A 26,419-nucleotide genomic window follows, 5' to 3' on the forward strand; every position below is an offset into this window, starting at 1 on the left:
ACGAATTTGTTTATCTAAATAAGGTTAATCGACTCGACAACATTTACGTTGAGTAAACCAACCTAATCACAGTAGCTAGGTTATCGACCAAGCCACAAATACGAAACACAAATTTAATTAGAAAAAAAAACTAAAGATAAATCTTAATTTAACAAACTAGTAAACAATCCATGAATTCCCTTTGAAAAATCCCTTAAACCCGACAAAGTGATTACTTGAACATAGCATAGTAGAACATCATAAAATTATTAAAGGTTGCTGGAAATTAGAAAGAAAGTAGAGAACAAAGAACCCTGATGAAGGCTGAGATCGATGACGGCTCCTTTCGGCAACTCCTTCTTATTTGAAAGAAGGAAACCTTTAAGGTGTGCGGCTCTCTACCCTGATCTATATCCACGGCTTGGTCATTAGAATGACCTATAATGAATATATATAGTCTTCTAGTTCGTCAGGAACGTCTAGGGTTTAAAGAATAAGTGACGGGATTAACTTGGGCTTGAAACAGGCTTCTCGGGATGAGAAAACTTGTCAGCCGCTGTTGCGGCTTCTCTGGCCGCAGTGAATGATGGTTTGGCCTCGATCGTGGCTTCTCTGGCCATTGCTCTGTTTCAAGACTGCATCATCGGTCTTTAGTCCATTCAGAATATCTGAAGTTCTAACCGTTGGATTGTCTCAAAACCAAATGCATTTGAAATCTGGTTCTCTCTCTATGTTGTCTTAAAATTTGGAGATGATTGGATGGTGAGAAGGTCTTCATCGAGTGCCATACTTCTGACGGTATGAATTTATCTAAAATCGTTCTTCTGCTGAAAAATGCACTATTTTGCTTCAAGTTTTCTAAAAAGTCTTTTAAAACTCTAAAACATAAAAATCACTTAAAAACCATTGAAAACAGAGTTAATACACCTGCATAAGATATTAAAATGATCCATAAAAGTAGTCAAAATCCAGCGTTAACAATGGGACATCTTGGTCTTCATGTATCTTTTGATGAACCGTTGGATTTTCCTCAAGTAAAGTGCAATGGAAAGACAGCTGGCTCCTCTTGAATATCTCCAAATTTGACTTGGATCAGACGGTGAGAAGGTCTTTATTTGAAACTGAAATTTTGACGATTTGACACTAAGCTAAAAAGATGGCTTTTCTCTATTTTGTAATGTTTTTCCCTAAGTAACCTGAAAAGAGTTTTGAAATTATGGATAGAAATGTCTTTGGACTCTTTAATGAATATTATTTTGGTATCCTTTCAAATGAAGGTTTTATACTTGTCAGCTTATAGTTTTTTAGTGTTATTTAGATCAGTTTCTCGAGCGAAATAACGTTTTGTGACAAAGAAAAGAAAAATATAAAGGAGAATGATTCAAAGTTAGTAACTCGTTTGAATGTGGCACGTGTTAAGTTAAATGATCTAATATTGACACATGTTTAATTGATTTTTAATTATACTTTTAATAAATGTAATTAAAAAGAAATTTAATAATTTGTTCATAATCCTAAAAAGTATATGAACAAGAATTATGTTTAGAATAAAAATATATAAGTGATAAAAAGAATAAAAACGACATCTTATTAAAAAAAAAGGAAAAAATGTACTCCATTTTTTATTTCTGTTTTTAGTTTAGGTGTTATAAAATATTAAATTTTAAATCTGCATATATACAGATATTTATTTAGTATATATATTAAAGATTTTCAGTTTTGGTCATTAACCTTAGATTTTTTCAGATTTTCCCAGCTACTTGATAAAATACATTTATATATTCCATTGAACAAAAAAAAAAGCAGAATTTATATTATATAAAAAGTAGATTGCAGAACAAGTAATATAATATTTATTCCATAGAGCCAGTAAAATACAGAACAAGTTGTAGAATATCGATTCTAAGTTTGGTAGATTATACAGAAAATAACAGAAAATAAATTCTACAAAATCATAGATTTGTAGAATACACATTCCGCATTTTGTAGAACATGTAAAGGAAATATTTTTTTTATATTATATTTTTTCCTAAAATGATTATTGAATATTTTTTTTTTTTAACATTCATCAAAATGTATTAGTCAAAAAGGTGGTAAAAGTCCAAAAAGTCCTAAGAAAACAATATTTAGCAAAATATGTCTTATATTTACAATTCTCTCAAAATAAAAATAAAAAAATAATATATATATATAACTAAGTTTTATTTCATAACTGTTTACCTAATTGGACTTTCCATCAATTGTTATTTACCAAATTTATTTCCCAGTTTTTTTATTTACTAAATTGACTCTATAAGTGGAAGCTTGATCGGTTTATTGGTTGACTAAAGGTTATTAATGCTTTTACACGAGGTTGTATGGATTTCAATTCCCGGATAATTGTTGAAGAAGGAAAAATTTAAAGAGATTTTCAGTTTCTAATCCTGAGTGTCATAAAATGTTCCATCATGAGCATTGTACAGGTAAATTGTTGATTGTGAATCTTTGTAGGGCGGTAGAATTGTCTGTTATAAAATTATTCATGTAACTATTTTATAATTTAATTAATAATTTTTCAAATTATTAAAAATAAAATGTTTATAAAATAGTGTTAATTTTATTGAAAAAAAACATCTAGCTGGCAGTCAATTTTTGTTATCACTTAAAATGAAAATTTAATCAGACTATATATATATATATATATTTGAAATCCAGGATTTGATTTGATCTGATTTCAAAAAATAATAGGGTATTTAAAACTGTCAGATCTAAATCCAGATAATTTTAAATTCAGATCAGCTCGTATATATGTAATTTTAAATATATATACTATTTGTATACGGTAGAATAATTAAGAGAGGAATACTTGAATACAATAAAAAGAACCTTTATTTTTAAATTTTTATAGTATCTTTTAGAATCTGTATAATAAATTTATTTTAAATATCTATAAAACTAATTTACAAAGTTCTATATTATATATATTCAATTAAAACACAAATACTTTTTGTGTCCAAACAAAATTCTCTTAATTTAAATTTATTCTGTTTGTGGATAGATAAAATTCATTTTACCAAAACAAGTTGATTTAGTCAAATATTAATAAAATATATTTTATTATTTATATAAATTTAATTTTGAAATTCAAATATTAATTGAGATTTTTTTAAACATTTTCTTAAATTTAGATTAGATTATCTACCAAAAATTAAAATTCAGTTATTATCTTTACAGAAATAATAAATCAGATATTGATTTAAATTTTATTTAAATAGTCTAATTTAAATTATATATTTAATATTAGAAAAATTATCAAAAAAACTAATACTTTTAAAAAAAAATAATTCACATATGAAAAGTAATAGTCATATTTGAAATATAAAATATTTATGAAGATGTAAACGATATGATATTTATGTTGATCTAATTTGCACGGAATAAAATTTAGTTTTATTTTTTACATAAAATTTTTAATTTTAACTTTGAAAATAAAATTATTTTTATTTTAAATTTTAAGATATTTAGGACAGATTTAAATCGGATTTTGATACCAGAAGATTTGAATCTTAGTAGTTATTTATTGATTCTACGGATCCAATTCCAAATATGAGTATCAGGAAATTATAAATGTCTCTGATTTTTGCCTACTTCTAAAAACAAAAAGAAGGACAAAAAAAAAGTAGAGATATGTTGTTTGACATAATAATTACATGGCGCCAAGAATGTCAAAAGTGAAGAAATGTTTTTGCGATTTGAGTGCTCTAACTACTTGATTATAGTTGAAGCAACATTTCTCCTATGACGAAATCGATAACCACAATTAAAAAAAAAAAAAAAAAAAAAAAAAAAAAAAAATCGATAACAACTTTCGAAACGATCGAAATCTCAAATTCTCTCGTTTGAAAATGTTGCTAATCAGAAATTTTGAGTTCTTCTTTTTTCAAAAGCGTAATAATTACCAAAAAAGTTATGTTTATAATTTCAACATAATTTAAACAAAAATTGGGCTGTATTGTAGACCCCGCCTTATTGGCTTATTGCTATATCAAACATCCGAAATGAAAAGAAAAAAAAAACACGATAAACATTATATGCATCATTTTTTGTACACATAAATTTAAGTAAGCAGTTTTTTTGAAACTTGTAGAAACAAGTTTAACTGGGGATGAACAAACTTTGTTCTCTTTTCAGACCATTGTAAAAGTAGATTTTATATGCTCAATTAAAGTAGTTGGTAAGCACGTGACAGTCAACAACCCAAATATATGTCACTTTTCATTTATAAAGTTTTATATTTCTGTTTTATTTTATTTTTATCACCATCGTCATTTTGTTTTTTTTTTTTTTTTTGTTGATACATCTATACTCTACATGTAGTCAATTTCGAGCTGCAATCGGCGCGTTTCGATCTCTCGCCTAAATTAGTAAACAAATATTGAACAAAGAACACCATAATTAATAGTTTGCTTTCATATTTTCTGAACTAAATTTTGTTATTTACATGCATATAAATTGTTTAATTCAATTAAAATCCAAATTCCAGATAACTATCCTAGGTTTGAACTAACCATATACCTCTCATAAACAAATACTTATACAGTTATACTGTAATCCTTTGGACTGAAGTTTTGGTCTATATATATATTTTCTTAAAATACTGGAATAATTGAAGAGAGAAAAAAAAAAAAAAACAAAGCACATGGTGTCCATGATAAAAGTTCAAAAAGGCAAAAGAAGAACCTAATGATCTTCAGCCATCTTGGTCGCCCCAAAGTTGGCACCAAATATGTTACAATGGACTATACATATAATGATTATGAGTGCTCCATTACAACCACTCTTGTGGTGTTCCAGCATAGGCAAAATATACGTCACCAATATGTATGAAAAAGATCCTCTTCATCTTTGTTTCTGTTAGCACATAAGTGGTGGTATTCTAGTCTTTGTTAAGGCATAAGCTCAATCATTGATTCAAAAATCAAGCTGTGATATGTTTCTATTCTACATTTCTAGTATATATCCCAAAGTAGAATAACACTAAATAAGGACAAGCTGTGTAGCTTGGTCGTGTGTGCGACCTGCATTTTGTAATCAGTTAATCATTATCACATTATGGCATGTTATTATCGATTGTTTCTCTTCCGTAATATACTTCCGGAAAGACACAAAGGTCTCGAACACCGACATGCAGTGCCGTGCGAAGAGTTTTAGGGGCTTAAGATAAAATTATAAAGTGGAGTTTTTTTTCATGTAGTTACAAAATATTGAAAAAAATTAACATATAAAAATCTAAGATTTAGTATATATTTTCTGGATAAAAGAGTCTTAAATGTCAAAATATTGGAAAGAAACATGAATATAGTTGCTTTTTTAAGTTATTAAATTCATGTTAAACGCAGTAGTTTGTTTAGACAACAAAAAATCAAAATAAAAACAAATTTAGATAGAAAGAAAGATGAAGAAAATAGCGCAAGGTGTAAGAAAATTGAAGAAGTGTTGACTAAAAATATTTAGATTTATATATTTTTAGATGACAAAAAAAAAGATTTATATATTTTTGAAGGGAGTTTGAGGCAAATGCCTTTTTTAAAACACTATAAGCACGGCTGTGGTTACATGAAAAATTAGTGTGAGGAACTATATCTGTTTTGAACTACAATGAGAATCAAAATCTCTCGAAGAAAATGCGAGGAAAGTAGTTGAAATGCAATTCAATTAAAATCACATCAGAAGCCCGACAAAAGCTTGTATTTCAACTATAAAGAGCAGTGAAAGATTGTGTTTCCAATTTAAGAGTGCAAAGGGAACTTGCGTTTCTGTATAGACAACTAGTATCTTAAAACTATGAATATCGTTCACCTAATGACCTCATCTATATAAGTGAAATATATTTTCCAATACTTTATTAAAAAAATATTAATTTTATTTTAGTGTTCCCTTTGTTTCATAATAAGTTATTTTAGCTAAAAAGGTGAAGATTATATAAAATTATTTTTCGTTAAAAGTATTATCTGAAATATAAATATAAATAATTCAGCTAATTATAAAAAAGACTATATAGCTAATTGGTCACATAGTATTCAATAAATATAACGCTTGTATAGAAATATGTTATATTTAGTTTTTTAAAAAAATCTTTAAAATATTTATAATATTTATGTAACAGAAGGAATATCTTATTTAAGAATTGTTTAAATTAATTTCTATAGTAAAAAGATTGATTTTAAATAAAAAAATTTTACATGTTCGATAAGATTATTAATATGTACAAGTTCATGTTTTTTATGTTTCTAACATTTATCTGCTTTCTGAATTTTTTTTTTGAATGGACCGTTACTATGCTTTGAAACTATTTACTTTCCGCATACACACTTTTGATCCCATATAATCAGACTAAAAAAAAATATGTTATTTGTTTATATTATAATTTTTTCTTTTTTCAAAATATTTTAGATATCATCTCTTTAAATATAGGGGATGGGTTAAGGATATTACAACATTAATTGGAGCCACAATACCAGAAATGATCAAAAGTCAAACCAATCTAAGAGATTTGTTGCAAAAGATCTGTATTAGTGATGCGATTGTAAACGGGTTTGGTCGGTTTTCGTTTTACTAAGCTTCAGGTTTTAAATTTATAACCCCTAAATGTGTGCAAGTGCACAGATGTGCGCTGTAGTACTTAGGGTATCGATCCACAGAGACTTTGTTGTTTCAGTACGAATTCACTGCAACGCTTAAATCAGATTAGAACTAAAAAGGTTTTGGTTTTGGTTTTGGGTTTTTGATTGTCACTAAATCTAAACTAGAAAGCTAAACAAGTAAAAGCAATTGAAAACGAAAGCAAAAAAAGTAAGTAAAAGCGATTAACAAAGGAGAATGGAAACAAGGAAATAAGCGAATGAAAAGCAGAGGAATACAAAGGTTGTAAGCAATTAAAGACAAACGTTCAGCATCAATGGGTTTTGCAGGGATTCATGGACTAGGCTATGTCGATTTTAAACAAGTGATAAAGGTAATCAACTACGTATGTTCTAGAACTCGAGGCACAGAAGTATGAATAGCCTACTTTCGCAGCACTAAACAACTATCTCTCGCAAACCTGATCAGTAGGTTTCCACTCTGATCCTGGAAGGGAGAAGATGCAATAGCAGAACAAGACTCATCAACATTCAAAACTCAACTATAGGTAGGTTTCCACTCCTAAAGAATCATTGCTCGTTTCACCCTAGTTCAGAAAATCAATGAAAGCTTTCGCAACATATCATGTCAGATCGGCTTCTAAGTGGCCAGCAAAGAATCACGCAGTAAGATTAAAGGCAAACGAAGAACATCTAGAAGATTAATAATCCTAAATCTAGCAATTCATAAGCAAAGACACATGAAATTCCCTTTGAACAATCCCTTGAAACCCAACTGGGTAACTACTCAAACATATTGTAACAAACCATCATAGAGTATTGAAAGTGCAGGAAATTAAAGAAAAGAAGGAAGAAAAACGAAGAACGGAGAAGCAGATGGAGGCGCGATGTCTTCCTCAAGCGGCGGCTCCTTCTTCTGATGCGGCGGCCTCCTCTCAAGGGTTCCACACGAAATCCCTCTCTCTCTCTCTCTCTCTCTCTCTAAGTTATCTCAGTTTCGGTCCTCCCCTTTACAATGACCTAAAAGGGGTATTTATAGCTTCTGAAGTGGTCTTGAACACTTAGGGCTTCAAAAATAACGAAAGGAATTGATCTGGGCATTAATTAAGTCGTCTGGAAAGTGAACGACCAAGTTTCACGGTCGCGGTGGCTCTACCCACGGGAAAACAGGTGTTGGCCGCGGTCTCGACACATGGCTCTTTTCCGGAACTGCATTTTCTGTCATTCTTGCATCGGAAGTACCTGAAGATCTAACTGTTGGATTGTCTTCAAACCAAGTGCATTAGAAAGCTGGTTGGATCCTCTATGTTGTCTCAAATTGTGGGGGTGATCAGACGGTGAGAAGGTTTTCATCGCTTGTCATACTTCTGATGGTCTGCATTTATCAAAAATTGCTCATTTGTTCCAAATTGCATATCTTTTGCCCAAATTTCCTGTACAGTCTTTTGAAACTCTAAAACATTGAAAACACTTTAAAAACCATTGAAAACAGAGTTAAAACACCTGCATAAGATACATTTATGATCCATAAAAATGTTCAAAATACGGTGTTATCAATTAGTAATGGGCCTAACTCACACCCAAAAGCTAGCTCATAAGTGGAAGATTGTCACACACTTATATATTGTCCACAAATCTCAAATATCATCAATGTGGGAGAAATCATCTAACACACCCCCCTCCCTCACGCTCAGTATTGGACATCTGAAGCGTGAAGTTTGTGGGACTGAACATCCACGAGTGTGGCCTATAATCAAAAAATTTGAACCTTAGGCTTTGATACCATATTAGTAATGAACCTAACTCACACCTGAAAGCTAGCTCGTGAGTGGCTAATTGCCACATACTTATATATTGTCCACAAATCTCCTATATCATCGATGTGGGACAAATCATCTGATACACCCCTCTCACGCTCAGGACTGGACATCTGAAACGTGAAGTTTGTGGGACTGGACATCTACGGATGTGGCCCACAATCGAGAAATTAATATTGTAAGTTAGGCCCATTACTATTTTTTTATTTTCAAATATTAGAATGATTATTTATCATGTTTTTTTACTAGTTTATGGTTTATTTCAATATATCAGCGAGAATTTACAAGATTGGAGGTATTGTATCTATTAGAAATGAATTTATATATAAAATAAAAATTCAGAAACCACACAAATATAGACGCATTATGTTTTGGCCAAATAAGAAAAAATTATAAAGGATAATTTGAGGATAAGAGTACTTTGACCAAGTAAGTTGATTATTCAAAACCTTTTTTAACAAATTTAAATTAATTATTCTTTTTGAAGAATTTTCAAAACAAATGTACAATTGGATTAAAAATAACCAGAATTTTCTTTTACAATGTACACTCGGTGATATATAAAATATAATATTTTTAAAAAATTCTTAACCAACACTTTTAAACATCTCTTCTAAAAACTCTAACTAAGTTGCATTCTATAAAAACATGTTTTTGGTTAAATTGATTTTACATTCTTTAATAAAATTATAATAGGAATTCAAACACATAAATACTTAAACACATTGTCATAAATTAATTACCCAAAAAGATGATACTAGCCAAAACGAAACAACGCTAAACCCTTGTATAAGATTTAGTGAACAAACTAATTAATATACATTAGGTCGTCCATAAGAGATTTATAGCAGGAAAAATCTAAATCATAATTGTGATTGTGAGAGCCCAAACAGAATTTTTAACTATCTTACGAAATAATAATATCCTTAAATGTGAGAACGCTAAACCCTAGTGAAGATTGGTGAATCCTAACATATTAATTAATGTACTGTAGACCATCCATTAAAAAAAAAAAAGCAAATACTATGGGAAAACTATACTCTAAATTGTAACGGACAAGTCATACATATTTTAACTAGTTAAATCCTAGCTAGTTTATATGGACACTGTGTCATCGATAAGAGACATATATTGAGGAGAAATTCGATACCTTAAATTGTGAGAATATACTACTTGATTATATGATAATATTTTATAGAAGATAACGTTAAATCCTAGTCAATGATTGGTGAACCCAAGCCAATTAATGTATATTAGTTCATCGATAAAAAAACATATAATAGCCTAAATCAGGTACCATTTTCTGCAAAATTTATTGTGGCCTCTGACATTCATTATTTCTTTATTTCTATATAAGCGGCGTGTTTTTTTTTTTTTGGTTAAATCCACAAATTATGAAAACTATAAGAGAATATAGTGGTATGGTTATTTTATTTTATTTTGGTAATTAAAAAGTTATTATATTCTATATGTTTCATTATAAATAGGGAGAATGACTAAAAAATACCAAAATCATCATTTTATTACTAGAATATATCAAAAGTTTGAAAAATGACAAAAATGTTTTTGAGGGTCATAAATATCCATAAGACCCTTATAAATGCATGCTAGCAAAAAACGAATAACGACAGTGCCATTAATTTTTTATTAGATCGAGGTACTTATTTACGTTACTGCTACCGCTAAAGTATTGATCGTGGACTTTTAATTCAGTCGACATGCTAACTTCAAGGTAGACTTGTTATGTAGACTTATGCGTTCGATGGTGCAGATTTATCGAACAAGTTCATTAGCGTTTTGTGGACTTGTTAAGGTTGTAGACTTGTTTTAGGGTTTCCCTTCGAGGTAGACTTGTTATGTAGACTTATATATGCGTTCGATGGTGCAGATTTACCGAACAAGTTCATTAGCGTTTTGTGGAATTGTTCAGGTTGTAGACTTGTTTCAGGGTTTCCCTTCGAGGTAGACTTGTAATGTAGACTTATGCGTTCGATGTTGCAGATTTTTCAAAGAAGTCCATTCCCGTTTTGTGGACTTGTTCAGGTTGTAGACTTGTTTCAGGGTTTCCCTTCGAGGTAGACTAGTTATGTAAACTTATGCGTTCGATGGTGCAGATTTATCGAACAAGTTTATTAGCGTTTAGTGGACTTGTTCAGGTTGTAGACTTGTTTCACAAAATGCCTTTTTAGGTAGACTTTTTTTGTAGATTTGTTTGTTGATGGTGCAGACTTACCTGTGTTCACCGACCACTGTTTTGGTGGATTTGTTAAGCTAGTAGACTTGTTACTCTGATTTACTTGAACGTAGACTTTCAAAGTAGACTTATGAGCTCGATGGTGCAGATTTATCGAACAAGTCCATTCGCGTTTTGTGGACTTGTTCAGGTTGTAGACTTGTTTCAGGGTTTCCCTTCGAGGTAGACTTGTTATGTAGACTTATGCGTTCGATGGTGCAGATTTATCGAACAAGTTCATTCGCATTTTGTGGACTTGTTCAGGTTGTAGACTTGTTTCACGAAATGCCTTCGAGGTAGACTTATGCGTTCGATGGTGCAGACTTATGCGTTCATATAGACATAATGATAAAGTGGTTGCTCGTTGAGCTTGGTAGTTGCCACGTAATTAATGAGTCTGCATTTATGACGATGAACTAAAACAGAGTACGATTTCATCAGAGTATGAATCCACTTGTTCTAAATTTTTTCCTTCTTGTTCTTTGAATCTTAGTCTTCATACAATGCAGATAATCATTGTATGTGGTGAATGGAGATACCAAAACAACCGGTGGTTATTTTTTGTTGACAATACAAGGGGTAGTCGAGTTGTTGTTGTAGATCATGGAACAAGTTTTAAGGAGTTCGTTTCGATGGTGTATGAAGAATTTTATTTCGACAAAAGATTGCAACAGATCGAGCTGACTTACATGCTTCCAAAGAAAGTTTTGGCACACTTACCTCAAGATACTCCGTCTGTCGTAGTTGGAAACAGTCGCCAATTTCATTGGTATTTAGATCAGTGTTTGGAAGCATCTATTCGGTTATGTGTGACCATAAAAGACAGAAAGAAGGCCGACGAGAAAGAAAGAAAAATAAGGGCCAAAATTGAGGAAGATGCAGGAAGTCACGATGAAGAAGACTTGGATGAAGAAGGAGATATATTTGATTGCTGCGATGACTCCGATGGGGCATCAGAGGGTGATGATGATTATTCAGCATATGGAAAGTCCAAAACCGTTGTAGAAGACGATAACCAGAGTCAAGCGACCACTATTAAAGGAGCACCGAGTAAGACAAATAAACCGGATGAGTATCAGGTACTTGAAATGTCTGCCTTGAATGTTGCTGTTGGTCAACGATATGTAAACAAGGAGGCATTGGAGACAAGGCTGAAGATTCTTTCAGTTATCAATCGTTTTGATTATGATGTGGACAAATCAACCCGACTTTGTATGTGGTGAAGTGTTGGGTTAAGCATTGTTCGTGGAAGCTTAGAGCTTCACCAGTTGGAAACAGCTTACAATTTAACGTTCGGATATATGATGGAAATCACACTTGTTCTGTGACAGAGCGTTCTGGCCGTACTCGGCAAGCGACCCATCAGATTCTAGGTGTACTTTACAAAGATTTTGTTGGCGGTGTTGGTCCAAGCGTATTACCTAATCATGTTGCCGATGCATTTCAGAAACGATTTCGCATTAAGGTAACTCGGTTTGTGCACTTATCTTATACTGACACTGCTATTTTTTGGTAACCGTGGACTTATATGAAACATGGTTAAAATGTAGGTTGAATATTGGAAGGCTCATCGTGCTTTGAGACATGCACGAGATTTACTAAGGGGAACACCAGAAAGTGGTTACAAAGAGCTCCCCACATATCTCTATCAAATACGTCGAGCTAATCCTGGTAGTTATACACGCCTCCATGTTGACGAGAGCAACAGGTTTAAGTACATGTTTATAGCTTTTGGTGCAAGTATTACTGGGTTTCAGTACATGAGGAAAGTCATAGTAGTTGATGGTATACACTTACAAAGGCAAATACAAAGGTACATTTTTGCTTGCAACTGGACAAGATGGGAACTTTGGTATATTTCTATTGCATTTGGCGTGGTGGACTCTGAAAATGATGAATCATGGGAGTGGTTTTTTAAACAATTAAGTGATAACACCGTATTTTGACCACTTTTATGGATCGTTTTGAAATACTTTTTCTATGTTTTTAATTGCTTTCAAGTACTTTTATTACGTTTTTCTAGTATTTGTAGTTCCAAGACTCTTTTCAGGTAACTTAGGGAAAAGCTTAACAAAATGGATAGAAAACCAGATTTCAGCTCAGAGTCAAACCGTCAGAAGTTCACCCCCGATTGAAGGCCTTCTCACCGTCTGATCCAGCTCAAATTTGGAGATCTTAAAGATGGAAGTATCAGCTTTCCAGCACATTTTACAGCTTGGCAATCCAACGGTTCAATCAATAGATACGCGAAGAGCAAGATGTCCCGTAAACCAGCCGGCAAGCGTTTCCACCCGCGGCCAACAGAGTATTTCCCGCGGTCAGAAGCACCGCGACCGCGGCCAGACACCCATTCCCCGCGGTCACACTCATCCCGACCGCGGCCAGCCAAGTCCGAGCCCGAAGGCCCATTTCTGAAGCCCAAAATGATTCCTTCATTTGGAGAATCCTAAGTGACGCCCAAAGATGTCTTGAGCACTATAAATACATGTTTTACGAACCCTAAGGAGGAGGACCTCATATGCTCTTATTGTTTTAGAATACTTTTTAAGTTTTAGGTTTTAGGGAGAGTGAGATTTGTCTCTTGAACCCTTGTTCTTTCTTTTTCAATTTCGGTTTCTATTCTACTTTTTAATACTATGTTTTTGATTTCGTTCATCATGTCTGAGTAGTTTTATTGTTGGGATTAAGGGATTTTCGATGGGGATATATATGTTCGGTGAGGATTCCATTGGCTATTTAGCCGAATCTTAGAACTTTTTCTTCTAAATTCGTTTTTACTGCATGAGAGTAGCGTCATGAACTACAATCTGATCCAGATGCTTGGTGACACGAAAGTGTTCATCTGGTGTCAGATCTAGTTTGGGAGAGCAAACAAACATAGGAGTGGAAACCTACCTATGGGCGATTTGTGAATGCTGACGAGTCTTAAACATAATGCATCTCTTCTTTTCCAGGGCCAGAGTGGAAACCTACTGGTCAGGGTTGAGAGAGATAGTTGTCTATGATCACGACAGTGGCGTATTCATACGTCCGTGACTCCAGTTCGAAAAGTTTAAGCTAAGATTTTACTCTCTAGCAATGTTTTGAATCGTTCGTACCCCTGAGAAAACTTCCCTGAAGCCCAACACTTTCTTTCTTATAGATTTACACCGTTTTATTTCAAGCTTTAGTTCAATATTTTCATTCCTTTTCAATCGATTTTCATTTAAGCAATTAGGTTAGCCGTTTTTCCCGTTTTTACCTGTTTTCGTTAAGTTTAGTTATTAGGTCATTTTAATTCCCGTATTGTCTCTTTAGGATTCGTTTTTGCATTTAAACACCCCACCAAAACCCCCACAAAACCGTTTGGTTCTAGACTTCCTTACTTTATATTTATTTCGAAGGTTTTTGCAGGAAAGATCCTCCTTCCCTGTGGATTCGATCCCTAAGTACTATAATCGATCAGCTGTGCACTTGCGGCTATTGATTTCATTTAGGGTAAAACTTGACAACCCTCAACACCACACGGACATCATTAAGCAATGTCATACCAGATGATAGGGGACTCGCCATCATCTCAGATAGACACAGAGCCATTGGAAACGCCATTGGGAAGATTTATCCTCAACCAACTCGGGGAATTTGCACTTACGATTTGTATAAGAATATATTACAACGGTTTAGAGGTGGTGAATCATTCAAGCTTGTTAAAAAAGCTGCAAATGCTTATCGAATACACGAATTTAATGGTATTTTCGAAGAAATTCGACAGGTGAATCCAGCTTTTCACGCTTACTTGCAAAAGGCTGATGTGCGGTTGTGGACGCGTGTTCATTTTCATGGGGATAGGTACAATTTCACCACGACAAATATAGCAGATTCAATCAACAAAGTCCTTTCAGAGGCTAGAACCTTGCCAATTATGCAACTTATAGACGCTATAAGGTCAATGTTGACAAGATGGTTTGCTAAGCGGCGTGAAGATGCAAGACTAATGAAAACCGTCTTAACATGCGGCATTGAGAAGTTGCTCGAGGTAAAATTCGTTTTCCAAGGAATTGTAGAATACTTCCCTATTATTGGTGATACACTGATTTTTTATATTCACTACATGGTCAGGGTCGCATGGAAAGGTGTAAAGATCTACCAGTCCAGCAGATTGATGCACATCAATTTGAAATCGGTGTTGGAGCATATGTCAATGTTGTCAATTTAACAATGAAGAAATGTACATGTCGCATGTTTGACTTGGACAAGATACCTTGTGTACATGCTCTTGCGGCTGCGGATGCAAAAAAGGTTTCACCAATAAGGCTATGTCATCAATACTATCACACAACCTATCTTGGTAACGCTTATGCTGCATCCATTGCCCCAAGGGATAGACAATCACCAATTCCCGCAGAGGTAGAAGCAAAGATATGCGTTCCTCCGTTGGTACGCCAACCTCCAGGAAGGCCAAAGAAGTGTAGGTATAAATCAGCCATTGAAGTTGCGTGTGCGAAGAAAGTTCCAAGAAAACTTCCAACTTGCTCCAAATGTGGTCAAACAGGTCATAATGTTAGGACTTGCTCTTTCTTGTTTGTCTCTTGGTTAACTTGGTAGCGTAAATATGTAAAATCTTCCCTGTATGGGGATCTGAATGTTGTCCCTTGTTTTCCCTTGATTTAGTCAATATACTATGCGCTATACCACTCAGGTTTTACAAAACGACTATTATAAGTCTACACATTTATTTACAAGTCTACATAGACTTCGTGGACTATCAAAATAAGTCCACTGTAAGCAAGACCATTTAAAAGTCTGCACAGACAATGTGGACTAACATAAAAAGTCGACAAAACAGTTTTAATTTGTCCACGAACTGGAAACAAAGTTGAACCAAAACACAAAGCATTGTTTTACATAAACACGAAGCAAAGTAGAGAAATACCTGGGTCTTATTACAGATCCTTCTACAGTTGTTAATACCTACAAGATCATTACATAAATAATGAGAAAGATACTTATGCACTACAGCTATCCGAAGACTAATTAATCCTGTTGCATAAAACATTGCCTTCGAGCAGATTACTTAAACAGAAGAGTCATCGCAGCAAACACCAAGAATAACGCAAGGAGCACAATATCTGAGCATCGGTTTGTAATTATCTGCTTCAACCAATCTGTTTCTCGTTGCATGTCGAGTATGAGTAGCTTGATCTCGGAAATGTCATCCCCATTGCCCTCCATTATCATTCGCATATGAGCCATACGACTCTCCATTTCTGTTTGTGAAACAGTAGGAATATCAACTCTGAACAACCTCTGCATCATCTCGCGTTGCTCTTCTATTCTGGATTTTACAATCGACAGTTGCTCTGACACTGCTTCGTCCCACCATTTCCAAATGTGTTCATCATTCTCCTAGTTAAAAAATGTAATTGTTGTTATGTATTTATGTTAGGAGATATCTATATCTTCGAAAGAAATCATTATTAAGAAGCATACAAACCTCTCCCAAAATCTCCGGGCATGTGTAAAATCTTCTGCCGAACGTCGCCGTAACCGTGGACTCTTCAATGATGAGACGACGACCACAAAAACATTTTTCCAGTATCCCATAATTTGCATCCGCTCGAGCATAACGACAGGCCCAAGGGTCTTCATATTCGGAAGAACCGCTACTGTAACTGGGCATCGTCTTCGTTTTTGGGGGAAATGTATTCTTTCGTTATGCAACGGCGGCATTGAAACCCTAAAAAGACAATTATTCCCAACTTATATATCACGGGTGAAAATGAAAACTGTTCCGCACATGTGGTGTAGACTAACTAAGTCTACCTCATGAGCGTCACATAATAAATCTACATCGTCAACAAATAATAAGTCTACGTATTCAGTATGTCCACGTATTCAGTAAGTCTACGTATTCAGTAAGTCTACGTATTCAGTAAGTCTTCGTATTCAGATTTTAGTCTACGTATTCAGTAAGTCTCCGTATTCAGTAAGTCTACATAATAATAAGTCTACAGAATACGAAGTTAGGAGCCTTCAACATAATAATAAGTCTACATATACCATATTCAGTCTACAACTCGTAAAAAGTCTACAAACATCCGAAATGTTTATGGCATTTACGCCGCCAAAAAATAGGCCTGTTAGTGCATACATTATGCCAATTACGCCGTTACAAAACATTAGGGGTGCAAGTACATACAATCAGTCAACCATAACTCTAAAATTAGCCCTGGTACTTGGAAAGAACCTATGGCTGTGAGTCATTGTGAAGCAGCAAACGTTCACTCTGGTTACCTCGATGAAGTGGATTAAACATTTGGTTATATGTGTCAGGGACCTCATCGAAAAGCTCTACTTCAATCTTCATCCTCAAGAAAGGCATGCTTTTATCGCTGATCCCATCGAAGGAGTACCCAAGAGCATGGCACTCGATGAACTTACAGGTATACACACCGCAATCCCCAGTCTGTATGTTCTGCGGCACATTCGACTTCCTCCTGTATGGTGTATTGCTTCAGAATGATGTCTTTTTTTGATGCAGGAGGAGCAACAGATCTGAGCATATAGGGAATCATTCTTGCATATCCTGACCTCGTCAATTATCTGCTTGTCGGTATACGCGGATATGATGCAATCGTAAACATCGATATGTTGCCTGAGGAGGTTCACTTGAAGAGCAATCCAATGACGATCGTTAATGTTGTGCGCAAAATAGAGATGATCAACATCAACCACCCATTTTTTGTTCGTCACAGCATAGTAAGGGTATGCACCGTTGAGGACCTCAACATATGATTCTCGGAACATGAAGTTTTTTGGATTGATGGCAAACTGCTTGTAGTCGTGGTACCAAGAATTAACCCAGCATTGGTCGAGAAAAGCAATCCGTGGGCTGTATAAAGGAGTTGGGTCTCTGAGAGATCTCTTCCTAAGCAAATGTGCGAAAGATGTCATGTGCTGCAAAATACATTGTAGAATAAGTCAATAACAGAAATTATGCCTTCCATATACCCTATATAAATTCTATCTTATATGAAAGTCATCCCCAAAAACATCAGAATATCTACACTGAAAATGAGAGTTTAAGTAGAGTAGAGTTTGAGGGTCCAAGTTTATGGCTTACGCATTCACCCAGCCATCCATATTTGTAATCATTTTTTGGCCACTTCTCCTTTGGGGTCATCAATATTTTGTAGAAATTGGTTGCTCCTACGAAAGATCATATAGGATTCTCCCTGAAATTTTTTTCACATTAAGGAAAGGTGTTAGTTATAAGACTTGAAGTGTATATTTACGGGTATGTTAAAGGAATCAGCAGTACTTACTCTTCTTCTGCAATCCGATCTATCAATTGCCTCATTTTAAAAGGTTCTATTTCGTAAAAGGGATCATATGCTCTAAGAGATCGAGTTACACCATCCTTGAGGCGATTAACTGCTGACTTCCCAAGAAAGGGAAATAACTGGGAAGCGGCCTTCTGCTTTTTTTGCTTTATCAGGGGTGTGTCGACACCAAGGGCACCTGCGATTGCATCCAAAGCTATGTCGACGTTATTGCATTTTTTCCGTTCAAATGAGTTCGAGAACATAGAACCTGAATGAGAAGGTCTTCTCATCGTTGCATCAGCTTTGGCAACTTCCTCGGTAATGTCAATCAACTCATCTGTTGGTTGATAAGGCGGAAACACGTTCTCCTTAACAAAGGGTTTTGCAGTTCTTACAACACACTGCGTTGTCACTCCATCAGATGTCTGCTTCTGCAGAACCATCCATGACTGCGAAATAGACAAAGAACTCAGATTCTAAACCCATGTATCGAAATATGTCTACCTATACCAACAACAATCAAGCAACTCTACCCCCATGCTACTAATGGTTAATCTGCAATAATAGAGAATAAAATCTACACTGATATACAGGATCTGACACATAAGTATGTATACTGTATTAAAACCAATTTTACCGTAAATATGTCTGCGTCAATGCTATTATTTTGAAATATTTAACCCCGATAGTGAAACCTTTTGTTATTGAACAAAGGGAAAATTGACAACAAAGATTCGATTAACGCATGGACATAAAAAAATTCACACAACTAAACAAAAGATTCAAAATAAGTAAATACAATCCCAAAACCGGTTTTGTACAGAATATAAAGGTCCCAACAGAAAATGAAACTTTCAAAATTGCTGATGTCAAGCATAAGCCTGGAGTCACTGGTATTACTCTCCAGTTTTTGCCTGCAACAATAACACATTTCAAGCCATATCCAACAAGTCGAAACAAAAAAACAAATCTACTCAAAAGCTTACCGGATTCTTGCTATTTACGTTATCATTCAAACTGCCACTAAAGTGAACTTCTTCTGCTTTTGACGCCTTTTTATCCAACTCTTTCACCTCGTTCATTTCATTCTCCAGTTGAAAAATTTTCCCTTCAACCTTCCCCACCATAGATTCCATTGTCCCAGCAACATCTTTCTCTATCAAAGCCATTTTCCCGGTAACTTTTTCTTCTATCAAAGCCATTTTTTGTCCACTTTTCCCTTCAAATCATCCATTGAAGTGGTCATACTGCTGCCCAAAGTTTCCACCTTCGTCGTTAGTGCTTGCAAAAGAGTTATTATACCTTCCGCCATAGCATCAGGTTGAGAAGTAGACCATGTCGCTGTGTCTGCCGAACTCACTCTTGGAACCTAAAAAGACACCAAACTCAACTGATCAGTATATCAAAATACAGAAACTAAACTATCACTCAAGAAGACTCACCTTTCTAGCTTTCTCTGATTCCTTAACACTCATTTCGTCTTTGTGTTTGGTGTTTTTGACAACCTTTTTTGAAGATCGATTTACCCTTTCTTCAACAAAGTCATCATCACTTTCACCGACCAGTTCTTTCCCACTAGTCTTCGTTTTTGGATAAATTATCCAGGCATTTCGGTCCAGACGATCGTGTAGGATATCATCCAGCAGTTTGTCCACTTTTGAATCGACATTATCATTACTCCACTTTGGTTTCAGGTCCTCACCGTCATTGACAATAATATGTCTAACTCGAACCTACATAACATAAACAATACAATGCTTACTAAGTCTATTTTGATTTAAAAATATTATTAAAGAGTTTCAAAATTTTAGAAAAATTGAATTCATACCCTCTCATGCGTCGTCTTATCCTCTTCCATTAGTAAGTCGAAGTCATAACGCTTACGGGAACCAAGCCACGAGAGCAGAGGAACTTCTATCCCATCAACCTTATTCCCAAACCTCTCACCAATAATGGTAATCGTCTCGTAAACCCATATCTGGAGGATGGGGACAAAACCACCAATGGTATAGGATCTGCTGTTATAATCCGCTAACAAACTCCAGTAGACTCTCATGTGCCACTCTGCCCCACGGAAACTGCTCAAATGCTTCAACATCAAGTACTCTCTTCGCAAACTTGAGTGGAATTTTTGAAGCAGGATGAAGCCCAAGCACTCCAGCAGAAAGCACGCATAAACAGCCAACCATTCTGCGCTTTTCAAACGTCCAGGTCCTACATCCCCGTAAAACCTCTTGCAGCTCATCCCAACTAGGTCCATCATTGAGGGAAACCTTCATATCCCCCATCGTTCCGTATGATCAGCATCCCACTTCCCTGCTACGTCATATGGCTCTGCATTCATCCCCGAATTCGCAGCAAACTCACACAAAGAAAAACGAATTGGTTGATCATCAACCAAACACCAGATTTCATGAGGTTTTCCTGTACCCAACTGACGTGTGAGCACATTATGCACCGTTTTCGCTGACCAGGTGAAGTCACTTTCAGCAAGCTTACAAATAGCACCCACAAGCGAATTTAACAGATAGCTCCACACTTCATCGCCCAAATCATCCTTGATGCTACTAATGTTCCCCAAAATACAGTAATGGTGCATGTTCTTCTTCTGCGGTGGTATCTTTCCATCACCATAATATCTACTGGGGTAAGACGCCATTCTGCACAACAGGTAAAAGAAGACGTTATCAACCAACAATGTAATGCAAAAGTCTACCATCGATAATTACAAATGTCCACTATACAAATATAAGTCTACGACAATTTAAACAAGTCTTCTACATTACAACTAACAAATCCAGCTAAACAAGTCTACGTTGATAACTAATATATCTGTCGATTTAAGAAAGGGGCAAAACATATCTTTTACATCAATAAAGAAAGTCTACAAAATCAAGTCTACAGATAAACGATTTCAACAAATCTTCTACAGAAAACAAATGGGATATACCCAACAAAACATTCAACAGATCTACATCTATAACCTACACAATAACATTAAAAGTCTACACAATAGTTCGTAAATCCACGGAAAGAACGCGGGAATTTTCAATAACTTTGTCAACAAAATAGAATACATTCAACATACTTCAAACCATTCATAGATTTTAGTTTTATAACGCAACATCATCAGTACATTCGAGAAAGAAAACAAAAAATTTTCGCGAAAAAAAAAATTAGGGTTTTACACGGTGGTCTCCTCTTCAGAAAAAAACACCCACCACTATAAGAAAAGACCGGAACACGACAGAAAACCAGAGAAGATGACAACGGAAAGTAATAAAAGAACAAAAAATCGGCGAATATGAAGAGTCACCTTAACTTCGACAATGAAAACAGTAATGAAAGCCAGGAAAAGAGGAGAATTTCAGACTAGAAGACTGTACCGAGATTTCGTCGGTATTTATCCACAAATTTTCGTCGGATTTCGTCGCCTGAGAATACGTACGGTTTTGTCGTCAGAGAGAACGAAGATACAGGAAAGAGCGGCGAAAGAGAAAGAAACTGAAAAGTTTCTGTAAAATGTAAAAATATGAATAGTTATCTGGGAAAGTAAATGTATTTTAATCCATGTGTCAACGTAGATAAAACCAAAAGTAAAAGGGTTCAATTTTTATTTTTTAACCAAAAACAAAATTTTCTCGAATGGCAATCTCGTAATAAAGTGATACAATCATGGAGTACACGTAATATCCAATATCTTCTACTATTCCATACTTAAAACGAGTCATTATAGTAATAAAAAGATAGTTTCGGTACATTATAAGTAATTTTCCTTATAAATATTATTTAAGATTTTTCACACATACTTAAAAATTAATTTTATTTTCTATTTTATTTCTTCTAATATACTATGATCTCACTTGTTAATGAGCAAAAACAGTAGAGATAAAAGTAAAACAATTACTCAAAAATCTGCATTCAAAATATAAAATAAAACAAAATTTAATTTTATAAACGATATTTAATACAAAACTGAAGGAGTTGTTAGATGAAAAAAAAAATTGTTACGACAATTTCTCAAAATTTAATTGATAATTAGAAAAAATCTATAAAGATATTCCAACTAAATAACGCTAAGCTTTCTAGTGCCCCAATTATTATTTTTTTTATCTACAAAAATACCTCAACTATTTTATTTGCCTATTTGAAATATTGACTGTGTACTAATTCTACAATATACCATTAAAAGATGTATATGGAACTGCCAATTTTTAAATAAAAATGACATTAAATAATTAAGAATTTCAAAAAATAGAAAATAACTTCTGAAACATATAAATTTAAGAGATGATAAATTTACATTTTGATTATTAAATCTTTTAACCAAAAGTTTCTAAAAACTCAAAAATTCAAACAAATTCTGAAACATTTAAGATTAAATTATGTAGTCAAATAGTATTTTTTACCCAAAAACAATTTACAATAATACTCAAATATAACTATATTGATAAAAGAATGAAGAATACAACCATCAGAATAAAGTACCGATTAGTGTCTATACAATATTTTCCTTAGATCAAGTCGTCATGTTGGCTCCATAGATGAGTAAGTAACCCGCCAACAGCGTCTCTAAGTCTTTTTGTCTTGGATCAGGTCATAGGAGCAGTCGGCGCAAGCAATGGTTCTTCAGCTACAAGCTCTTCTTCTTGCTTCATGTCCATGATCACATCATCCCTCTCTTGAAAAGGATTTGTCCTCAAATCTGGATCATCTGCAACAAATGGAACCAAGTCAGATACATTAAAACTTGAGCTTACATTATACTTACCTTGAAGATCAAATTGGTAAGCATTGTCGCCAATCTTCTTGATGATTTTGAATTGTCCATCAATCCTTGGCATAAGTTTTGATTTTCTCTCAGTAGGAAATCTCTCTTTCCCCAAATGAATGCAAACAAGATACCCTTCTTCAAAAACCACCTTGCATCTACCTTTGTTGGCTTGCTTCTCATATAGCTTAGTCTTGACCTCAATGTTTTCTAAATTTCTTATGGATCTGCTTCACAAGGTCAGCTTTCTTATTCCTATCCATGCTAACTCTTTCACTCATGGGCAAATGAATTAGATCCAAAGGAGATGTGGGTTAAAACCATAAACAATCTCAAAAGGTGAATACTTTGAAGCGGTATGCATTGAATGATTATATGCATATTCGACATGCGGTAAAGTTTCTTCCCAAGATTTCAATTTTTTCTTAGTCAATGCACGCAAGATAGTAGATGATTGCGAGCAAAAGCGGGGTTGTTGTTTTCGTTTTGCTAAGCTTCAGGTTTTAAATTTATAACCCCTAAATGTCTACAAGTGCACAGATGTGCGCTGTAGTACTTAGGGTATCGATCCACAGAGACTTAGTTGTTTCAGTACGAATTCACGGCAATGCTTAAATCAGACTAGAACTAAACATGTTTTGGTTTTGGTTTTGGTTTTGGGTTTTGGTTGTTACTAAATCTAAACTAGAAAGTAAAGCAAGTAAAAGCAATTGAAAAACAAAAGAAAATAAAAGCAAGTAATAAGCGATTAAACAAGTGCGAATATAAGCTAGTATTAAGCGAATGAAAAGCAAATAGAATTGAAGGTTGTAAGCGATTAAAGACAAACGTTGGGGCTCAAGGGTTTTCGCAGGGATTCATGGACTAAGCTATGTCGATTTTAAACAAGTGATAAAGGTAATCAACTACGTATGTTCTAGACCTCGAGGCACAGAAGTATGAATAGCCTACTTTCGCAGCACTAAACAACTATCTCTCGCAAACCTGATCAGTAGGTTTCCACTCTGATCCTGGAAGGGAGAAGATGCAATAGCAGAACAAGACTCATCAACATTCACAACTCAACTATAGGTAGGTTTCCACTCCTAAAGAATCATTGCTCGTTTCACCCTAGTTCAGACAATCAATGAAAGCTTTCGCAACATATCATGTCAGATCGGCTTCTAAGTGGCCAGCAAAGAATCACGCAGTAAGATTAAAGGCAAACGAAGAACATCTAGAAGATTAATAATCCTAAATCTAGCAATTCATAAGCAAAGACACATGAAATTCCCTTTGAACAATCCCTTTAAACCCAACTGGGTAACTACTCAAACATATTGTAACAAAGCATCATAAATGAAATTGAAAGTGCAGGAAATTAAAGAAAAGAAGGAAGAAAAACGAAGAACAGAGAAGCAGATAGGCGCGATGTCTTCCTCCAGCGGCGGCTCCTCCTTCAAGGGCGGCAGCCTCCTAGGGTTTGTGAAGCACACCCACGAACTCTCTCTCTATCTATCTAAATTTTCGGTCTCTATTGGTCTCCTCTCTTTAGAATGACCTAAAAAGGGTATTTATAGCTTCTAGGGTGGTTCTGGACACATAGGGCTTCAAAAATAACGAAATAAATTGATCTGGGCTTTAATTAAGTCGTCTGGAAAGTGAACGACCAAGTTCCGCGGTCGCGGTGGCTCTACCCGTGGGAAAACAGGTGTTGGCCGCGGTCCCGTCACATGGCTCTCTTCCGGAACTTTATTCTCTGTCATTCTTGCATCGGGAGTATCTGAAGATCTAACCGTTGGATTGTCTCCAAACCAAGTGCATTAGAAAGCTGGTTGGATCCTCTATGTTGTCTCAAATTTTGGGGGTGATCAGACGGTTAGAAGGACTTCATCGCTTGTCATACTTCTGACGGTCTGCATTTATCCAAAATTGCTCATTTGTTCCAAATTGCATATCTTTTGCCCAAGTTTCCTGAAAAGTCTTTTGAAACTCTAAAACATTGAAAAAACTTTAAAAACATTGAAAACAGAGTTAAAACACCTGCATAAGACATTATTATGATCCATAAAAGTGGTCAAAATACGGTGTTATCAACTCTCCCAGACTTACCTCTTTGTTTGTCCTCAAACAAACTTAAGTGAGGAAAGAATTTTAAAAATCGCAGGAACTAAACAATATCTCAGTGACCGTCCTTCTAAACCATAAATTATCATGAAACATCTATTTGGATCTAGTCTAGAAAATTCTCACAAGATACAAGCAAATTAGTCCGTTAATCCGTCATGCGAAAATCTACACACTTAGATCTAACTTCCAGTCAACTAGCTCTTTACATTCATTGAGTATATTGTGAGTTCTCATTAAATTCATTATTCAGGGTAGACGGCGTTTGGCATTAATTGCATAACCTTCCTCCTTTGTTGTAAACAGCTGTTCCCTCAGACTTAGATCTTTTCCGGGAATCATAAAGATAATCTCCAAAACTCCATAAAATCAGATCAAGCTTGCCTCAAGTATAAAATTCGATCCTCCTAGACTCTCTTAAGGTTTTAAATTTCCTCTCCCTTCATATTTTTCTTTTCTTTTTCAAAATATATACATATATATATATATATGTATATATTTTTTTTTTTTGAGGAAACAACCTTTTATAGAGATAGGGTCTAAGGGACGAAATTGTACCAAAATTTTGAAGTTTTTCCAAGACAAACTGAGTTTTTTCCTTTTGTTGAATCATTCTAATGAAATCGCTGGTCTTCGTCTTCAGTGACTGAAAACCGCGTTGATCCTCTTTCTCTCCGACATTTTTGCAAATATCTGCCTATAGGACAATGAAAAACAAGAGTGCATGCGGTTTGAAAGAGGTTAGGCTCGGTGGGGAACTAGCTAAAGATGAACTAGCCATTCAGGACTAACAAAGAGTGGTAAAAGGATAAAGGATTCCTGAATGTATGATTCGTTTCCCTGATCTAACGCTTTAATGAGAAAAATGAGTCAAAATTAAGTCCAAATAAAATGAGCTAGTATATCCTGTCAGAAAGAATCTCCATGAATAGAAGTTCTCTCGTGGGATTTCGTAATGCAAGTATTCTAGCTACCGCCTAGTCTAGGCCTAAATCACAAAAAGAGCAAAAAACGAGGAAATAGCGTAGAAGCACATTGGTCTAATTCATCATAGTAATGTTTATTGTGTTCCTGGTTTGAAAACTTTTTGAAAAACATTTTGAAAACAATTTTTGAAAAACATTTTAAAAAACATTTTGAAAAATTTTATGTGTCCAAAACAAACTCGAAACAGATCAAATTTCATTAGTAACGGATGAACATCCTCCCCCAGATTTATTTCACACTATCCTATGTGTGTTAAATCTTGGAAAGAATGGTAAAAAAAAATAGAAAAGTTGAGATGTTTAAGAGTACTTATCGTGCTGGAGAGTGCTGCTCGTCTTTTTTATTTGTTCTTCCTTATTGAAAACCTGAATTTAAATGAAACAGAAGCAAAGCAATGGAAATACAAAATAAAGTTCAAAGGGAAATAGATAAAATACCAAGTGGGTTGCCTCCCACTAAACGCTTGTTTCAAGTTATTAGCTTGACATTCTTGCTCGATTAGACTTAATCGGGGTCGTGACACTCCTTTGTCCCATCATTGGACGATGATGGATCAATCAAAAACATCACTTCTCTTTCTTCTTCTCTTTCTTCAGCCAGAT

At 34.6% G+C, this 26,419-nt stretch overlaps 3 protein-coding genes across 3 annotated transcripts; 1 reads left to right on the forward strand and 2 right to left on the reverse strand.

Moving 5' to 3' along the window:
• The first annotated feature begins 11,281 nt into the window (after positions 1-11,281).
• On the forward strand, positions 11,282-15,233 carry LOC112086619. Its single transcript, XM_024155592.1, has 5 exons — positions 11,282-11,773; positions 11,875-12,114; positions 12,200-12,434; positions 14,183-14,664; positions 14,748-15,233. Exons 1-5 carry the CDS (start codon positions 11,282-11,284, stop codon positions 15,231-15,233), a joined length of 1,935 nt encoding a protein of 644 aa, XP_024011360.1.
• Positions 15,234-15,698: 465 nt separating this feature from the next.
• LOC112086620 (uncharacterized protein At4g04775-like) lies at positions 15,699-16,308 on the reverse strand. Its single transcript, XM_024155593.1, has 2 exons — positions 16,123-16,308; positions 15,699-16,034 (listed from the first exon to the last, which is right to left on the reverse strand). Exons 1-2 carry the CDS (start codon positions 16,306-16,308, stop codon positions 15,699-15,701), a joined length of 522 nt encoding a protein of 173 aa, XP_024011361.1.
• Positions 16,309-16,875: 567 nt separating this feature from the next.
• Positions 16,876-20,232, reverse strand: LOC112086621. Its single transcript, XM_024155594.1, has 10 exons — positions 19,990-20,232; positions 19,782-19,931; positions 19,396-19,686; positions 19,256-19,322; positions 18,940-19,172; positions 18,854-18,867; positions 18,487-18,508; positions 18,043-18,402; positions 17,284-17,585; positions 16,876-17,125 (listed from the first exon to the last, which is right to left on the reverse strand). The coding sequence occupies exons 1-10, from the start codon at positions 20,230-20,232 to the stop codon at positions 16,876-16,878; spliced, it is 1,932 nt and encodes a 643-aa protein (XP_024011362.1).
• Between the last annotated feature and the right edge of the window lie 6,187 nt (positions 20,233-26,419).

Source organism: Eutrema salsugineum, unplaced genomic scaffold (assembly GCF_000478725.1).
Source record: "Eutrema salsugineum unplaced genomic scaffold, Eutsalg1_0 scaffold_2, whole genome shotgun sequence".
Classification (NCBI taxonomy): domain Eukaryota; kingdom Viridiplantae; phylum Streptophyta; class Magnoliopsida; order Brassicales; family Brassicaceae; genus Eutrema; species Eutrema salsugineum.